General features: G+C 47.0%; 2 protein-coding genes and 2 long non-coding RNA genes across 5 annotated transcripts in view; 2 read left to right on the top strand and 2 right to left on the bottom strand.

Annotated features, from left to right (window-relative positions):
• Positions 1-5338, top strand: part of BPHL (biphenyl hydrolase like) — a 38273-nt gene extending 32935 nt beyond the window's left edge. For both annotated transcript variants that reach the window (XM_003985848.5, XM_006931486.4), the window contains exon 7: positions 4792-5338. In XM_003985848.5, the coding sequence (XP_003985897.2) occupies positions 4792-4879 (88 nt within the window). In that variant the 3' untranslated portion in view covers positions 4880-5338. The remainder of the gene's footprint in view (positions 1-4791) is intronic.
• On the bottom strand, positions 36-4799 carry LOC109499599. Its single transcript, XR_002156942.2, has 2 exons — positions 4384-4799; positions 36-191 (listed from the first exon to the last, which is right to left on the bottom strand). It is a non-coding gene; the product is annotated as an uncharacterized LOC109499599 (long non-coding RNA).
• A 662-nt stretch (positions 5339-6000) lies between the features above and the next one.
• On the bottom strand, positions 6001-9961 carry TUBB2A (tubulin beta 2A class IIa). The gene is made up of 4 exons (XM_023253720.2): positions 9804-9961; positions 8410-8518; positions 7944-8054; positions 6001-7257 (listed from the first exon to the last, which is right to left on the bottom strand). Exons 1-4 carry the CDS (start codon positions 9858-9860, stop codon positions 6197-6199), a joined length of 1338 nt encoding a protein of 445 aa, XP_023109488.1. The 5' UTR covers positions 9861-9961; the 3' UTR covers positions 6001-6196.
• Positions 9962-10024: 63 nt separating this feature from the next.
• LOC109499597 lies at positions 10025-13142 on the top strand. Its single transcript, XR_002156940.3, has 3 exons — positions 10025-10353; positions 11173-11258; positions 11828-13142. It is a non-coding gene; the product is annotated as an uncharacterized LOC109499597 (long non-coding RNA).
• The last annotated feature ends 4239 nt before the right edge of the window (positions 13143-17381 follow it).

The following is a 17381-nucleotide window of genomic DNA, read 5'->3' as shown; positions in this document are numbered from 1 at the left end:
TAAATAAAAACATTTAAAAAATTTTTAAAAGAAAATAACACACACACAGGTTGATTTACTATACGGAATAGGAATTGGCTCGTGAAATTATGGAAGCTGAGAAGTCCAAGATCTTCAGTGGGCAAGCTGGAACATCTAGCAAACTGGAGACCTGAGAGAGCCAATGGTGTGGTTCCAGTGTGACCGAAGGCCTGAGAACCAGAAAGAGTCAGTGTTTCAGTTTGAGTCCAAAAGCAAGAAAAAGTTGATGTCTCAGTTTGAAGGCAGTCAGGCAGGAAGCATTTCCTCTTATCTGGGGGGGGGGGGGGGGGACCAGCCTTTTTCTTCTATTCAGACCTTCAACTGATTGGATGTGGCCCACCTATATCAGGGAGGACAATCTACTTCACTGAATTCTAATGATTTAAATGTTAATCTCATCCAAAAACACCCTCACAGAAACACCCGGAACAATGTTTGATCAAATATCTGGGCATCCATGGCTCAGTCAAGTTTACACATAAAACCAACCATCACAGTGGGGAGGGCAAAGGTACAGGCATTCTCCACAGAGGTCTTGGCCTGTGGTAGGTTCACTGGAGGATGTGACAGCAGGCTGGCAGTGAGGGTACATGTGATTAGGTTGTCTAGGCAGTGGCCAGGTTCTGTCCTCTGACTCATGGAAGGGAAGAAGAGAGGAAGGGACTTCTCTCTGTAGCTTCCTGGGCTCTTCAAGTCTGGCCATCAGAGGTCAGATGGCCCCAGACCTCCAGTGCAGGCCAGGAGGAGATGCACATGAGCGGGGGTGAGATGAATTGACCTAGGTGACAGAGATTCATGCTGAGGACAAAGGTTTGTTTTTAGCTCTGTGGTAAAGTGAGCCAGGTTACTGGGAGTAGGTGGACAGTAAGCAGGGATGGCTGCCTTGGCTTCCACTTCTAGGCCAACCCCAAATTTGTGACAGGGGAGGGGAGATGTGCCCTCCCCTCTAACTGCTCCGGATGACTTTCTCTCTAGCTCTCCCCATCCCTTCCTCCTGCAGGTGCTCCCTCTAGTGCCTCATCTCTAACTGTTTGCTGCTGTGGTTGAAGGGAAAGCAATCAGCTCAAGATCCCACTTAGGGTCAGGTTACAAGATTAACTCCAAACAGGATTAGGCTCATTCTTACAAAGCTGAATGCTTTGCATTGTAGCGAGAGTGGGGTCTCATCCTTTCTAGACAAGACTTACCGTGACATGTTGTAAAATCTCTCCAACTGGAGTGGATTGTGTTAGCCAAATGTAAATAGATTATGCTCCCAAGTCAGAGCATTTCATTAATATGTCATACATAATTAGAACCTTTGTAAGGACTTTTGCACCTTGTAAAGTACAATTCAATAAGAATAAGAAAATAATAGCAAACATTTATTGGTCACTGTGTGCCCAGAGATCCCGTACTATGAGCCTCATATGCATTTTGTCATCAGAATAATCCTATGGGGTAGATGCTGTTACTCATCCCCCTTTTCCAGATGAGGAATTGTGGTTTCAGGAGATGAAGTAACTTGCTAGTATAGATCCCATGTTGATTAGACTGGACATGTCCTGACCCCATACTGCCCATGCTTTTAACCCTGTGGTATCACCTCCAATAACATGCAGCTATGACCCAAAGAAAGCTCTCAGTCCAGTCAGAAGGCCCCTACTTGGCCCTTGTAATCCCCCAGGTTTGGCAAGGCTTGTGTCTCCACACACGAGTTACAAGCATCCATCTGGTAGACCCCGATAGCCCAGAGGGGTCTGTTCCTAGCTGTGGCATTACTAGAAAAACAGCCTCTGAGGAAGTTTTGTTTCTTTCTAATGCTTGAGACAAGGTTGCATTTGAGAGAAGAAACTTTGCAGCAAGATCTCTACTTCCGCCTTTCCCAAACATCTACTTGGGCCTGGCCGCCCTCTGGCTGAGAGGAGAGAGCCTGCTGGGGAAGATGCAGGCTGGTAGGCCATGCTCTACACCCCTGCTTTACCAGCTTGAAGGGAATTATGGCCCATCCATTATCACCCTTTTCGTAGATGGGCTCTTTAAAAGGAACAGAGAGGGCGCCTGGGTGGCTCAGTCGGTTGAGCCTCCGACTTCGGCTCAGGTCATGATCTCATAGTTTGTGAGTTGGAGACCTGCATCAGGTTCACTGCTGTCAGCACAGAGCCTGCTTCGGATCCTTTGTTCTTCTCTCCCTGTGTCCCCCCCGTGCTCACGCTGTCTCTCTCAAAATAAAGAACATAATAAATAGATGGATAGATAGATCGATAGATAGCAAGCAGAGAATAAAGAATTGAAAGGGGATGTTGTTGGCAGCCAGGTTTGGATGGCCTGGGGAGGAATGCCTGAAAGAGAGAAGGCCTCCCGGTGAATCACATTGCTGTCCAGTTTTCATAGGGGAAGAGCTCCAGGTACAAAGAACGACTACTTTGGTTTTTGGTTAAAACAGAAATGCTCAGACTTAACTAACAACTTTATGGGTTCATATATGATGTAGAGGTTTATCATATCCAAAGTGAAGGAAAAAACTATAGCGCATTGCTTATTGCCTGTTCCTGTCTGTAGCTCTCCGAGCTTAACTTGAAAGCTGTAGAAGGTTAGACTGAGGAAGGAGAGGTAATATAGTGGGGCCAGCGTGTTTCTCCTTTGTCACTTCATCTGTGAAGAGCATCCTGGAAGGAGTGTTCTCAAGCAGAGGTAAAACCACCACTGAATTTACACTGTGGGATTAGACACATTTCTGTTGCTGAGAAGATCTAGAGTCACATCTCTTTTTCTAAAGGAGCCAAATGCAGGCAGGAGCCGGCCCCAGCAAGCAGGAGGCCCCTTCATTTCCAGCTGAGCCATGTGTTTGATTGTGGGGGACTTGCTACTGGTTTTCCTGGAAAATGTGGTTGTTTGAAAACACAGAGCATGGGATTAGTTCCTTTTGTTATTTGGGTGAGAAGCTCCCTCAGCAGTACACTGCTACATTGCCTTGACATCTACATATTTATGCCTGTCCAGGTGACTGTTCCCAAAGAGGTACACTTGGTAAGTGTTAAGTGTAGTGAATCCTGTGTCAGACCTAAAGGCCAAGGATATACTAAGGACCTTGAAATGACCTCCCAAATGTATCAAGGAGAAGAGCAATTTTCTTCATAACCCTATCCCTCCACCCACCTATCCACAGTCCAGTGCAGTTCTGAATGTAGATGCCTCAAAACAGGCCTCCACTATTTTTAATGAAGGGAACCTAATTTTTCTTTACCTGAGACCTATAGAGATTACCAATGAATAGTGCAGGAGCACTGAGGCTAAAAAAAGAAGAGATTCACAGTAGGTGTCTCTCCTTCCTTGGGAATCCTGAGAAAATTGTAGCAACAGGGTAGAGCATGTGATAACCAGCTTGACTACCCACGAAGGAAAACGTCCAGCTTTGGCAGGTCAGGGTCCCTCTGTTTCAGAGTTCAGTTAGTATACATTCAGTTTAGCCTAGACATGTCCTTCTATGACCTTTCAATATCCTTGCAGTTTGTTATTTTCTGCCTTCTAAAAATGGAGACCCTGAGCATCCCTGCAAGCCCTTGTTCCTTGTGTAGCACAACTGGGGTCCTGTCTTTGGGGTTGGTGCAGCTTATCCTTTATTTCCTGAACCACATTAAAATTGAATTTGGAGTGTTCTGGCTATTAATGGCATTATTAGCTTTCCCCAGGGCCTCAGAAAGATGCCAACAATATATCCTTTTTCAAGTAGATTATCACGTGTATCTACATACACCTACCTCACGCCCAGTGTGGTGGAGTTGCAGGGGGCCCAACATTGTCCAAGGACAGCTCTATTCCCCAGCTCTTTTTCCCTGCAAATCCTCCTTAGTGCCCACTGAAGTTCTTAGAGCTCTCAAACCCCAGTTGCTGAAAGGTCAGAGAATTAGGCAATGTAGTAACTGGCATTTTGCCCCAGTATGACCCTTTTAATGTCCCTATTGTTACTGTATATAAAATAGCTTGAACTTTTGCTTATATCCTAAAAGCTTTGTTTAAAACTTTTATTATTTCTGCGCTTTTATAGCCAATAAGTGCAGAACTCAGAGAAGACTGCTTTTATTAAAGAAATTGCAACCAGCCACATTTGACCAAAAGCTTATTGAAAGAAGTCTCATGAGCACAGTGAGGTTTGCCACAAGACATGTTGTGACAGCTGCAGAACAAAGCGTTGCTGATGCCGCCTCCAGCTGCCCTCACAATCCTAAGGAACACTTAACTTGCCCTTTGTCTGGTGGCTTGTATCCAGACTTAGTCAATCCTCCAAAAATGACTGGGTGATTTTGAGCCTTAAACAACAGGCTGGTGGGGGCTGTGATTTCTGATTTGGGCTCTCACTGTAGGAAACCCCAAGAAGCTCACCTGTTCCAATCCAGTGGAGTCTGGACATTTCGTATTTTTATCATCTCCTCAACCTTCTCTCTTAAAGTCAACCTTATTAAAATGGATTTTTTTTTCTCCCTAGGTAACGACCAAATCACATCCCCCACTCTCATCAGATTTAAAGTCAAACTCTTTGTTACAGGATACAGTTCCAAATTCCAGTTGCCATGTGTGTGTTCTGTTAAGTCAACACCCAAGAAGCTTTCACCCTTAAGTCTATATTCGGGGAAAGTTTGTATTACGTATCTTATGTTTTCTCCCCAATAGTAGTCACGAAAAGAAGGGGCGGTTTTCCACTTCAGATTTTCATGAAATGTTAGAAAGGGTAAGAGTTTGATTAAATTGTGTGCCATTAATCATAAGTGCTTTTTTTTTTTTTTTTTTTAGGTTGCATTTGATGCCAGAAGGCAAACACAACCTGCATCTGCGTTTTGCAAATGAATTCAATAAGTTAGCAGAAGACTTCTTACGATAAAAATGCCCACTGCTGGGAGCTGGGCATTCCTTAGTGTGGGGCTTCAGCCTGTTGCCACCTGTGAAACACACCCATCACACCTCACCTCACCTGCCTCCCCGTGCTTTCTACTCCCTGCAAAGTACTCTCAGACATGTGTAAATAATGACCTATTAAGACGTCTTCTAGGGGTGTCTGGGTGGCTCAGTCGATTAAGTGTGATTCTGGATTTCAGCTCAGGTCACAATCTTGTGGTTCATGAGTTCGAGCCCTGCATCCTGCTCTGGGCTGACAGCTCAGAGCCTGCTTGGGATACTTTCTCTCTGCCCCTCCTCCCCTCATACTCCTTCTAAATAAATGAATAAACACAAACAAACTTAAAGTCTTGTAGCTGTAAAGGCTACAAAAATTAGATCTGATTTTTTAAACATTAAGTTGTGAATTCTACCATTAGTTAAAATAAATTCTGGTTGTGATTTACTTTTGTATCTTAGATGAAGCATTTGGAGTATTTATCACTGTTATTTCAGGATACCTTGAATCTTGAATTTATGCTGTACTTTTTATCTGAGAGGTAGAAGTTTTCGCTGGTCTTTTTACTTGTGTTTATCACATTGTTCAAAGTAGAGAAACACGACCCTCCGTACTACATTTTCACAAGGGTTGCTGGAACTACAGCAAGTAAGGGAGGAAGGTTTGCTTTGTCCTTAAATCTCGATTCACTCCTGGACATGTTTACTGGATTCATTTACTTTAATACTTGGGGTCAGTGAAAATGAAAAATATGTCTTTATATCTGTCTTTATTAAAAGAGCAGAGAAGCCATTAACTTAAAAACACTTAACAAAAATCCAATTTTGTTAAGATGACTAAACCCAGAAGCATTTACTGGAAGGGCACCTGGTGGCTCAGTCATGAGCTCACTGTTCTAGATGTTGAGCCTGGTATCCAGTTCTGCACTAACAGTGCAGAGCCTGCTTGGAATCCTCTCTCCCTCTCCCTCTGCCCCTCCACCACTTGTGCGCACACTCTCTCTCAAATAAATATTTAAAAAAAAAAAAAAGATAAGATGTAGTGAGTTAAAAACCAAAAAAAGCATTTAGTGGAATAAAAATTACCTGAAAGGAAAAAAGGCCACAAAGTTTTAGACACATGCTTTTTTATTAGTATAGATATCTTAGACAATACTGTAATTTTTAGGAGTTCCACATTATTACATCAACAGTGTGAATTTCTGACAGAGGCAAAACTGAGCACCATAGTATACAAATAGAAAGACCATGCTTGATTGAGGACAACAGAAGTTCACTAAAGATGCACGATGTATTTGAGAAGTCCTTAAGCCTCGTCCTCGCCCTCCTCCTCCTCGAACTCGCCCTGCTCGTCGGCCGTGGCGTCCTGGTACTGCTGGTACTCGGACACCAGGTCGTTCATGTTGCTCTCGGCCTCGGTGAACTCCATCTCATCCATGCCCTCGCCCGTGTACCAGTGCAGGAAGGCCTTGCGCCGGAACATGGCCGTGAACTGCTCCGAGATGCGCTTGAACAGCTCCTGGATGGCCGTGCTGTTGCCGATGAAGGTGGCCGACATCTTGAGGCCGCGCGGCGGGATGTCGCACACGGCCGTCTTCACGTTGTTGGGGATCCACTCGACGAAGTAGCTGCTGTTCTTGTTCTGCACGTTGAGCATCTGCTCGTCCACCTCCTTCATGGACATGCGGCCGCGGAAGATGGCAGCCACGGTCAGGTAGCGGCCGTGGCGCGGGTCGCACGCGGCCATCATGTTCTTGGAGTCGAACATCTGCTGGGTCAGCTCGGGCACCGTCAGCGCGCGGTACTGCTGGCTGCCCCGGCTGGTGAGCGGCGCGAAGCCGGGCATGAAGAAGTGCAGGCGCGGGAAGGGCACCATGTTCACGGCCAGCTTGCGCAGGTCGGCGTTCAGCTGGCCCGGGAAGCGCAGGCAGGTGGTCACCCCGCTCATGGTGGCCGACACCAGGTGGTTGAGGTCGCCGTACGTGGGGGTGGTCAGTTTCAGGGTACGGAAGCAGATGTCGTACAGAGCCTCGTTGTCAATGGAGTAGGTTTCATCTGTGTTCTCCACTAGCTGGTGCACCGACAGGGTGGCGTTGTAGGGCTCGACCACCGTGTCTGACACCTTGGGCGAGGGCATGACGCTGAAGGTGTTCATGATGCGGTCGGGGTACTCCTCCCGGATCTTGCTGATGAGCAGGGTGCCCATCCCTGACCCTGTGCCGCCCCCCAGCGAGTGGGTCAGCTGGAAGCCCTGCAGACAGTCACAGCTTTCTGATTCCTTCCTCACCACGTCCAGGACCGAGTCGACCAGCTCGGCTCCCTCTGTGTAGTGGCCCTTTGCCCAGTTGTTTCCAGCACCGCTCTGGCCTGCCAGAGGGAAAGGAGAATATTAGACACTAAAACATAAGGAAATCTGAATTCTTTCATTTTGACTATAGACTAATCTTGGAATTGCAGATTCTTCTCTTTTAGATATGCTTTCTTACAGAAAATTTTCTATACATCCATGATCTTCAAAAACACTGGAGATCATAAGCAAGTTTATTCATATGGAGTTATTAACTGATCAAGAAGACGGTTTAACAAAACCCAACTGGTTTTAAAATTAGGAACAGGAAGCTTCTGTGAATAGGTTTAGTAAACAGGCAAGGGCAAGGGTACAATATGATCCAAAAGGAAGATGGGCTCCAAGCTGCTGTCTCCACTTCTGGTCACAACCTGTGCCTTTGGCCTTTGGCTTCCTGAAATGGTTACCTGCTGCCTCGGGCCCTCTGACATTACCGGCAGCCTGTTAACCTTCCTGTTGGAAGGTTCATCACTACTCAGTATTCTTTACTGCCACGGGCTGCTCTGTAGTAGGAGCACCATAGAAGCCCTCTGCAGGCTGACAGCTCTTTGAGCTGCCCAGAGAGGGGCCAGAGAAGTGGCCAGGACCCAAGGCTGTCCGTGGACACACAATCTCCACCTTAGCATTCAGCACCAAGAACGGTGATTTCCACAGTGTTGAGAAAGGAGACTCACTGAGCCATTTGCCACGGATCAGGACTACATACCGAACACGAAGTTGTCTGGCCTGAAGATCTGGCCAAATGGTCCAGACCTGACCGAGTCCATGGTGCCTGGCTCCAGATCCACCAGGATGGCCCGAGGTACGTATTTGTTACCTGTGGGGAACAGAGCCAGACTTAGACCTGCAGTGGGCAAGGGAATCACAGGCAAGACTGTGCTCTATGTGCCTTTCACGGCAGAATCATTAGAGAAAATTCTAGCATCTGAGGCAAAAGTGAGCAGAGGTGCTTTTCTGCTTTAAAAGAGATGATGGCATGCTTAGTCATGGCAAACATGCAGGAGTCGTAAGGAACTATAAAGTGTATTTTTGCCAGTTGACATTTAAAATGAATGCAAGAAGCATGTCTTTGGCATTTGTATGTTCCTAGCACATGCCGTCTGCCACGGTATGCAAAGCAAGGTTGACTGGGCAAAAAAACAAAACCAAACAAAAAACACTGAAATAATCACCAGCAGCTTCGTTGTAGTACACATTGATTCTCTCCAGCTGCAAGTCACTGTCTCCATGGTAACTGCCAGTGGGGTCGATCCCATGCTCATCACTGATGACCTCCCAAAACTGGGGAGAAAAAAACAAACCACATGATGGCCTAGCATCCTAAATATCAAGAAGGATGGCCCTTTTCTCCCTGTCATGTCCTTGGAACAGTGGCCATTGTGGTCAGACAGTGGAGGAGTCCTATAGGCACAAGCCCCTGTTCCTCCAGCAGCTGCTGCAGAGGGGTTTGGAAATCTGCAGAGCATCGGCCATATTATGGCGACAGACTGCAAAGCCGGGAAGGGCACTGAACCAGGAGGGTGAGCCCAGCAGATCCCCTTCTAGGGAAAGCTATGGATGCTGGGGAGGCCATCACCCCCAGGCAGGGCTGAAAGTCACAGCATCCCAGCTGATGGACGGGTCCTGCCTGCCAGCCAGGACCAAGGACCACTTGGACCCCGCCCTGAGAGACTGCCTCCAGGGATCAATGTCTCCTGGCGCAAACCCCACCCAGCCCTCCAGGCAGCACAGTTTTCTACCACTGACATCCTGTGGCCTGTCGCCCCTGCCCCCAGCAGGGGATGGTTGGGGAAGGGCAGGCAGGAGGAATCTGGGAGCCCGATTGGGGACAGTGGCCAGAGCAGGGCACGCTGAGGGCACAGGCTCCATTGTGAATTTGCAGCAGGAAAGGGGGCGGGGAGGTTGGGGTGGGCAATATGGCGGTTCTGAAAGAGACCACGTCCTTGTCCAGGCGCCCGCCCACACCCTTGCACCACGCTGGCTCCTGCCTCGCCCACTGCGGTGGGAAGTCCCAGCCCCAGGACGGTCACCTGCCGCCTCCCAGACAGGAAGTCAGACTCTGACATTATGTATCATCACGTCCAGATGGTGCTCATATTAGGGAAATTATCTAACATCCTCGTCTTTGTAACCCGACAAGAAGTCTCTCTAGCTTGTCACCCCAATGACATTGCATTTTTTTCATTCAAACTATAGAGGAAAATAAAATTGAATTCCACATGAGGCCACTGGATTAATAAGACCTCTGCCCCTACCCAAATTTCAGAGAGTAATACATCCAGGGTAATGTCGACTACGTCTGGCAGAAGGGCCGTGTCCGAGGAAATTTCAAAAGGCCTTGATTAAAGGCACACACAACTGCGTCGCCGCGCGCATCGTGGCAGGTTGTGTGGCTTCCTGGGCCCCACCCGGCGGCCGCGCCGAGAATGCGCCACCGGGCCGGAGGGCTACCGCCGCCTCCCCCCGGCCCCTGCCCTGCACCCTGGGGTCCCGCCGCCCCTGACCCGGGTCCGCACCCTCGGGGCCTGCCGCCCCCTGCCCAGCCCCTGCCGGGCGGTGCGCCCACCTTGGCGCCGATCTGGTTGCCGCACTGGCCCGCCTGGATGTGCACGATCTCGCGCATGGTGCCGGCTGCGGAGAGGGTGGAGGCGCTGGCCCTCGGAGCTGTGCACGGCGCGACCGGCGGACTCCGCAGCAGAGACCAGTCGCCGCCCCCCAGCCCAGCCTTTTATACGGGGGAACTGGTCCCCTCCCCGGTCTGGCCTGCGATGACGTAATGGAGGGCGGGGATGGGGGCGGCGCCGCGGGGACTGCGGCACCGCGAGGGGGAGCTGGGGCGCGGTGCGAGGTGCGGGGGCGCTCCGGCCTGACTGCTGACTGCAGGGAGGGCGCCCGGCACCTTCGTCCGGCGGCCAAGGGCGGTGTCGCGGCATCGGGCCCAGCCAGCCGCGGTCGGCTCGATCCACGGACGCTACCCCACCCTTGAACTGGGTCCTTCAGTAAACTGCATCCACACCCACCTTTCCACTCTGGATACCCGAGAGGGGCTGGAAACCTGGGTCGCGGAACCAGGGGGAGGGGCTGCCTCCAAAAGGGGTCCTCGCCTCCTCGGAAGGGTGAGAGGCAGCGAGTACCCTTTGGAGTAGGGAGACTAGAAGTGATAGTGGGCTCTCGGTCTGTTCGCTAAGCTTTCCTGCCTGCCTCTCTAGGCAGGGTCCCCGAGTCCCGGCCGCGTTCTCTTTCTATTTAGGGTGGGAATTCGCAGCTAGTCTAAACGAGGGGAGGGGGCGCAGGGTGGGGAAGAGTGAGGGGTTTCTCGGTGAGAGCAGATGGGAACTGTGTTCAAGGAAACCAAGGATGCAAGGGTGGCATTTTCCTTCTACTTGTGAGGAAGGTGGTTGGTTTGGGAGGGTGCTGGATTTGTGTCAGTCTGCTTTGGGTCTTCTTCATAAAAACCACTTAAATGTGGAAAATTCTGCGTGCGAGAGTGTGTGTCAGAGAGGATATTCTAGCCACACATCACCCCAGGCATGTGTGCCTTGCATTCAGTATGTCACCTGGAGCTCACCGCAGCCTTATAGAGCTGCCCAGTCTGGTTCAAAGGCCACCAGCCACGTGTGACTACTAAACACTTGAAATGTAGGTAGTTTAAATTGAGATGCGCTTTAAGTGTAAGTATTCACTGGATTTCGTGGACTGGGCATGTTAAAAGGCTGTAAAATATTCCATTACTACTTTTGTATATTGATTACATATCAAAATAATATTGTGAATCTATTTTTAAAATTAATTTCACTCATTTTTCTTTACCTTTTTAAATGACTGCTGCACTAGTAGTGACTACTGGAAAAATTTGTTACCTTTGTGACTCATGTGGTATTTCTATTGAACAGCCCTGTTCTAGAGTAAATGTAATGACTCTCCCAATTTCGCAGCTCGGAAAAGGAGACTCAAAGAGCTGACTAGCTACAAAGCTAGTAAGTGAGGACATCTAGATTCCTTCTACAAAGACAAAGCCCAGGTGAGTTTTAAAGGCTTGGTCAGGTTGACGTAACACCCAATCTTAATTATTCTCAAAGATGATCCTGAACATTGGGCTAGGTGAGCAGGGACCTGGGGACTGTTTTTGTTTCCCTGCACATACTCCTTTTCCTCTCTGGGGCCAGTTTCTCCAACTATAAAATGATGATAATTATAGGTGCCCTGTAGCCAGCTTTGTGAGTAGGAAATGAGAAGCTCTATATGAAAGCAGGTCAAGTTTATGGAGCAAAACTGCCCCCCATAAAACCAAGCTGATGCTGTCGTTATAAGTAGGAAGCCTGCTTGCCATGTTAATGGTGGGCATATATCAGAGGCGGGCAGTGCCATGGCTTCATCACGCCTGCTTTAAGAAGCCAGTCCTTTGGGGTCCTCTCAGAACCAGTCAGGTGCCTGATGCCCTGTCTCAGAAGGGGATGGGTTTCCTAGGCTCTCTCCTCCCCTCCCTCCCCTTGCAGATGGGCCCCCAGTACACAATCCATCCCACTGATGCTGTTCCCAGGTTCCTAAGGCCTGGCCTCCTACCTTCTCCCCATGTCTGCCTCCAACTAGGACATCTTGGACTCTTCATGACCAGCCAAGCTTGGTCCCCTCCAGAGAATGGCCCTGCCCCAGGTAACTTCACCAATAGCACAGTGCCACAAAGATTTTCTGGAGATAATTGCCTCTGGCCTTGTTGTTGCCTTCAAGATGGGGACTTGGGGCCAAATAGCAGAAGATGTGACCTGATAGGGACCTTACTGGGGACATGGGACCCTGACAGGGGTGCTTTTCCCTACCTGTGGAGGGCTAGATCACCCTCACGGATGGTGCCCCCTCTGCTTTGTTTTGGTTGGGTCCTTAAGCACATCACCTACCTTCTCTGAGCCTCTGTTACCATATCCGAAACATGGAAATCTGTTTTTGTTATGTTGTGTATGTGAGACACAATGTGAGCTGGACGTTTAGTGAACATGCAGTCAATAAATAAATGACAACATTGATTACAGCAGGCCCAGGCACATGAGGACTGCCCGTGGATTACTGGCAACAAATGTCCTTGGCCGAGGCTCCCTCCTCCCGCCACCCAGTCTGCACCCAGCCTGCTTTCTCCTCTGCTCACTCCTCCCCCAGTCCCCGCCCCTGTTGTCTGTTGGAATATAATCAAAGAAGCACACAGGCAGATTTTTAAATAATGCCTGCCCAGCCTCAGGTGACTCATCCGATGGCTGTGAGCTCCAACTCTCCTCCATGTGGGCGTCGCCAGCACCACCACATTGTCACACAGCAAAGCTATGCTGCACAGCACCCATGCAGATGATAACAGGGGAAACGAGGCCCACTGATCCTCCCCTTCCCTGGAATAGGCTTTTGGCAAGCTTTGGGGAAAGGTGGTTTTCTCCCCTACGCTCCCGTGTAAAAAGGAGCAGATCTTCTGGCTGTTGGGCAGGGTGGTGGGGGAGGAGAGCCAACATCCTCCTGCCACCTGTCATTTCCTGCTTTGGACTTGATGTCACTGTCGAGTGTTTGAGCCATCCCTGCCCTGAAGGCACTTTGGGGTGATGATGACAAAATTCAGACTGGAAAGGAAAGGAGTGAATTCCCAGTAGAAGGCTGGGCCGGGCCTGCATTTTACAGAGGGACTCAGGATCTCACGTTTCGCTCTGCTGGGATGTTCTTATTTCCTGCCTTCCATGAGAGGAATCTTGTGAAAGCACCCTGGAGATGTGGGATGATGATGAACATTGCTCTCAGTGGATGCCATCTCTAACGCGACGCATGTGATCTGGTTGAGAGAGATTTAATTGGGATTCTGAAATTTTGAGCATCAGTAGAATAATGAAAACCCAAGAGCCATTCCAGCAGTAAAGTTGTATGAATTATTCGGGAACAGTCTCACAGTGTATTTGTTTGTGTCCTCAGAGGAGGTCCAGGGGACAAAGCACTTCCACTTCTCTTTCCTGTGAAACTCGTCTAAAATAGCCTTGCCTGCTATATGTGTGCTGTGAGCACACATCTTCACGCTTTTGAATAAAAGCATTTCTTTATGAAGATGGAGGAAATTTACTTAAAGCACCTAAAGTGCTTCCTCTTTATAAAGACCACCTAGGTGTCAGTTGATCATCCTACTCTTGATTTTAGCTCAGGACATGATCCCAGGGTTGTGGGGTCCAGCTCCGCACCTAGTGTGGAGCCCACTTAAGATTCTCTCTCTCCCCCTGCCCCTCTCCCCTGCTCGTGCTCTCTCTCTCTAAAATAAAAATAAATAGGGGCACCTGGGTGTCTCAGTCTGTTAAGCGTCTGACTCTTGGTTTCCTCTCAGGTTATGATCTCACGGTTTGTGAGTTCGAGCCCCGTGTCAGGCACCGCTCTGATAGCATGGAGCCTGCTTGGGATTCTCTCTCTCTCCCTCTCTCTCGTCCCTCCCCTGGTCACTCTCTCTCTCAAAATAAATAAATTTTTTAAAATTAGTAAAATAAAAATAAATAAAATAAATAAAAATAAAAAATTAAAAGACTGCTTAAAGTATAAATAGTCTGAGCCCCAATTTAACTTACTTTGAAAATGTCATTTCCACCACGTTATAGTTTATAAATGTTTGCACCAGATAATAATAATTTGGAGTAAATATATGGCAATGTTTTTTAGCCCCTTCTAGAATGTTTCATTCCCAGTATGTGTTACTTTTACTAGAATTGTCAATCTGGACCTTTCAAAATAGAAAACAACAAATATGTGTGTGTGTGTGTGTGTGTGTGTGTGTGTGTGTGTATAATATACACATACATTATATACACATATATATTTTATTATGGTAGGAAAACTTATTTTACATATTCATATTTTCTGACTACAAAATTAGAAATTTTAGAAAATACTAAAGAACATTGAGTGTCTTTCTACCCTTCTCTGTATGTGCTTTTCTTCTTCCTTTTCCTGGTCATTCGGGTGTTTCTGTTTGTTCTTTTTTAACATCATTTCAGTTACGTTCACCTTGGACATTAGAAATGAAGAAATACTATATTTTCTGATGCCACGACCTAAATCACAGTCTTACAAATTTTCAAACATATGTAACCTTCTCCCAACTGTTACCATTTTCCCCATAATCTAGAGCATCTGGAACATACCAGATTCTGCAAACAAACTCTGCTTCACACACCCAGGGCTGTTTACATGACTGGAATGAATTTCCTCCCATTCAGCCCACTCCCACATTGCCTGGATGGAATTAAGAGCACAGGCCCTGGATGGAGTGGGTGCAAATCCTTACTCTAATACTCATTAGCTGTGTGACTGAGAGAAAGTTACTTAACCTCTCTGTGCTTCAATTGCTTCATCAGTAAAGTGGTAATCATAATAGCACCTACTTCTTAGAGTTGGTATAAGGACCAAGTGAATTAATATGTGAAAGCAATTAGAATACCACCTGCCCCATAGTAAGTGTTATATAAATATTAGCTATTATAATTGGTATTATTTCCTTCCTTCCCTCTTTCCTTCCTTCCAGGGAGCTCCTGTCCATAAATCAGGGCTCACCTCCAATGTCACTTTTTCTGTGATGCTCCTTCTTTTGTACCTCATAATATTGTGTACACACCTTCATGTTATCATCTTGACCATTAGTCCCTGAGATGAATTACAGCAAGGAAAAGTACTATTGCAGAAATAAACACACAGAAGAACTGGGCAAGCAGTGAGCTGAGGCACCATTCGAATGCTGTTTCCCCTCCCAAACCCCAAGGGCCTACAGGTCAACGGGTGTTACCACACCGTGCAGGAAGCTCTGAGCCTGAGCACTCCCACAGGACACTACCAGCTCCTAGAGGAGGCGTGGAACACAAGAGAACCTATTCTCATCATTTCCAACTTTCTGGCTCCCTCGCCACCTGTTTTCTGTATACAGACTTTTTTTCACACCAAAATCTGAGTTGCAAAGAATCTGGGCGAGGCCAGCCATGCTGACTCCCATGGGGCCAAGCCGGGTGCACAAAAGGTGCTGGTCATTTTCTTGGAAGCTCCAGGGCTCAAGTTGTGTTCTGTTTCACCATCAAAGCAAATGGTGATTACGGAAAGGTTGACATCAGCATTTTCCTCCCTGTGGTGAGAAAGCCATTAAGTTGTGCAGAGCCTAATAATTCTGCCTTCTGCTGAAAGCGTGCTAGGGAGAGGCTTCCAGAGCTCATAGGCGGGGAGTGCCAGGAGCTGTTGCCCTGGCGTCCTTGGCCCAGTGGCTGCAGCTCTGGCCGGGCTTTGCCGTCCTGGAAGGTGTTCCAGGCCTTCTCAGTGCCTCAACACAAACTGCCAGTGTTTTAGCCCATAATGTAGGAATCACCCCCTCTCTGCCCACCACCAACATGGGCTGTACAGCTGTCTCAAGAATGGTCTTTGGGGGTGCTTGGGTGGTTCAGTCGGTTGAGCGTCTGACTCTTGATTTTGGCTCAGGGTATGATCCCAGGGTCATAAGATCAAATCCCACACAGGGCTCTGTGCTTGGGCATGGAGCCTGCTTGGGATTCTCTCTCTCCCTTTCTCTGCCCCTCCCCCACTCTCTCTCAAAAAGATAAATAAATAAAACATTTATATATAAAATAAAACACTTGTAAAGAATGGTCTTTGCAAGCAACCGCCACCATTCAGAAAACACCTAGGGGGAGAATGCACTCAAAATACAAAGTGCCTTTTGTTTTTAATTACAATATTGAGGTACATTTTTTAAAAGCTTTATTGGACCTAGCTCATTTAAGTTACAGAATAGTATAGTTGCGCGGGGCCTCCTCCATTGTACAGCCAGGAGTCTTCAGAGAAAACTCTAAACTGTCTCTCATCATGATTTCCCAACTAATTCCCAGAAATACTTGCTATGACTGAGTAGAAATACTACTACCTTTTTGTAATCAGTTTTGTTTTGTTTTATTTTTACTGGAAGCCTGTATGTCCCACTCTCCATCTACCCTCTGACAACCATCAGTTTGTTCTCTGTATTTATAGGTCTGATTCCGTTTTTCATTTATTTGTCTTTTAGATTCTCCGTATGAGTGAAATCATGTGGCATTTGTCTTTTTAGTCTGACTTATTTCACTTAGCACAATACCGTCTAGGTCCATCCATATTGTCACAAATTACATGAATTCATCCTTTTTATGGCTGCATAATATTCATGTGTGTGTGTGTGTGTGTGTGTGTGTGTGTGTGTATGTATGTGTGTGTGTGTACCACACCTTCCTTATTCATTCACCTATGGATGGACACGGCGTTACTTCCATATCTTGGCTATAGTAGATAATACTGCAATAAACATAGGGGTGCATATATCTTTTAGAATCAGTATTTTCATTTTCTTTGAGTAAATACCTGGTAGTGGAATTATTGAATCATACAGTATTTCTATTTTTAATTTTTTGAGCATCCTTCATACTGTTTTCCACAGTGGCTGCACCAATTTACATTCCCACCAACAATGCACAAGGGTTCCTTTTTCTCCACATATTTGCAAACATTCATTATATCTTATCTTGTTGATTTTAGCCATTCTGACAGGTATAAGGTGATATCTCATTGTGGTTTTGATTCGCATTTCCCTGATGATGAGTGATGCTCATCTTTTCATGTACCTGTTGTCCATTTGTATGTCTTCTTTAGGAAAATGTCTATTCAAGTCCTCTGTCCATATTTTAATTGGATTGTTTGTGGGGTTTTTTTTTTTGGTGTTGAGTTGTGTAAGTTCTTTATACATTGTGGATATTAACCCCTTATCAGATATATAATTTGCAAATATCTTCTGCCATTGAGTAGGTTGTCTTTTAGTTGATGATTTCCTTCACTGTGTAGAAGCTTTTCATTTTGATGAAGTCCCAATAATTTTTTTTTGCTTTTGTTTCCCTTGCTTTAGGAGACAGTTCTAGAAAAACGTTGCTACAGCTGATGTCAGAGAAATTACTGCCTGTGCTCTCTTCTAGGAATTCTATGGTTTCAGGTCTCACATTTAGGTCTTTAATCCATTTTGAATTTATTTTTGTGTATGAAAGAAAATGGTCCAGTTTCATTCTTTTGCATGTAGCTGACCAATTTTCCCAATACCATTTATTGTCATGCTACAGGACTATACTGTCTTCACCACTGTATA

This window comes from Felis catus, chromosome B2 (genome assembly GCF_018350175.1).
Source record: "Felis catus isolate Fca126 chromosome B2, F.catus_Fca126_mat1.0, whole genome shotgun sequence".
In the NCBI taxonomy this organism is placed as follows: Eukaryota; Metazoa; Chordata; class Mammalia; order Carnivora; family Felidae; genus Felis; species Felis catus.
The sequence above is the reverse complement of the archived record's forward strand: the minus strand, read 5'-3'. Positions and strand labels throughout refer to the sequence as shown.

Excerpts from the sequence above, each read along its gene's own strand:
- TUBB2A (XM_023253720.2), bottom strand. The coding sequence starts at position 9,860 with ATGCGCGAGATCGTGCACATCCAGGCGGGCCAGTGCGGCAACCAGATC. Across the intron at positions 8,519-9,803 it reads GCAACCAGATCGGCGCCAAG|TTTTGGGAGGTCATCAGTGA; the intron begins GTGGGCGCACCG and ends TTTTCTCCCCAG. Across the intron at positions 7,258-7,943 it reads GCCAGACAACTTCGTGTTCG|GCCAGAGCGGTGCTGGAAAC; the intron begins GTATGTAGTCCT and ends TCCCTCTGGCAG.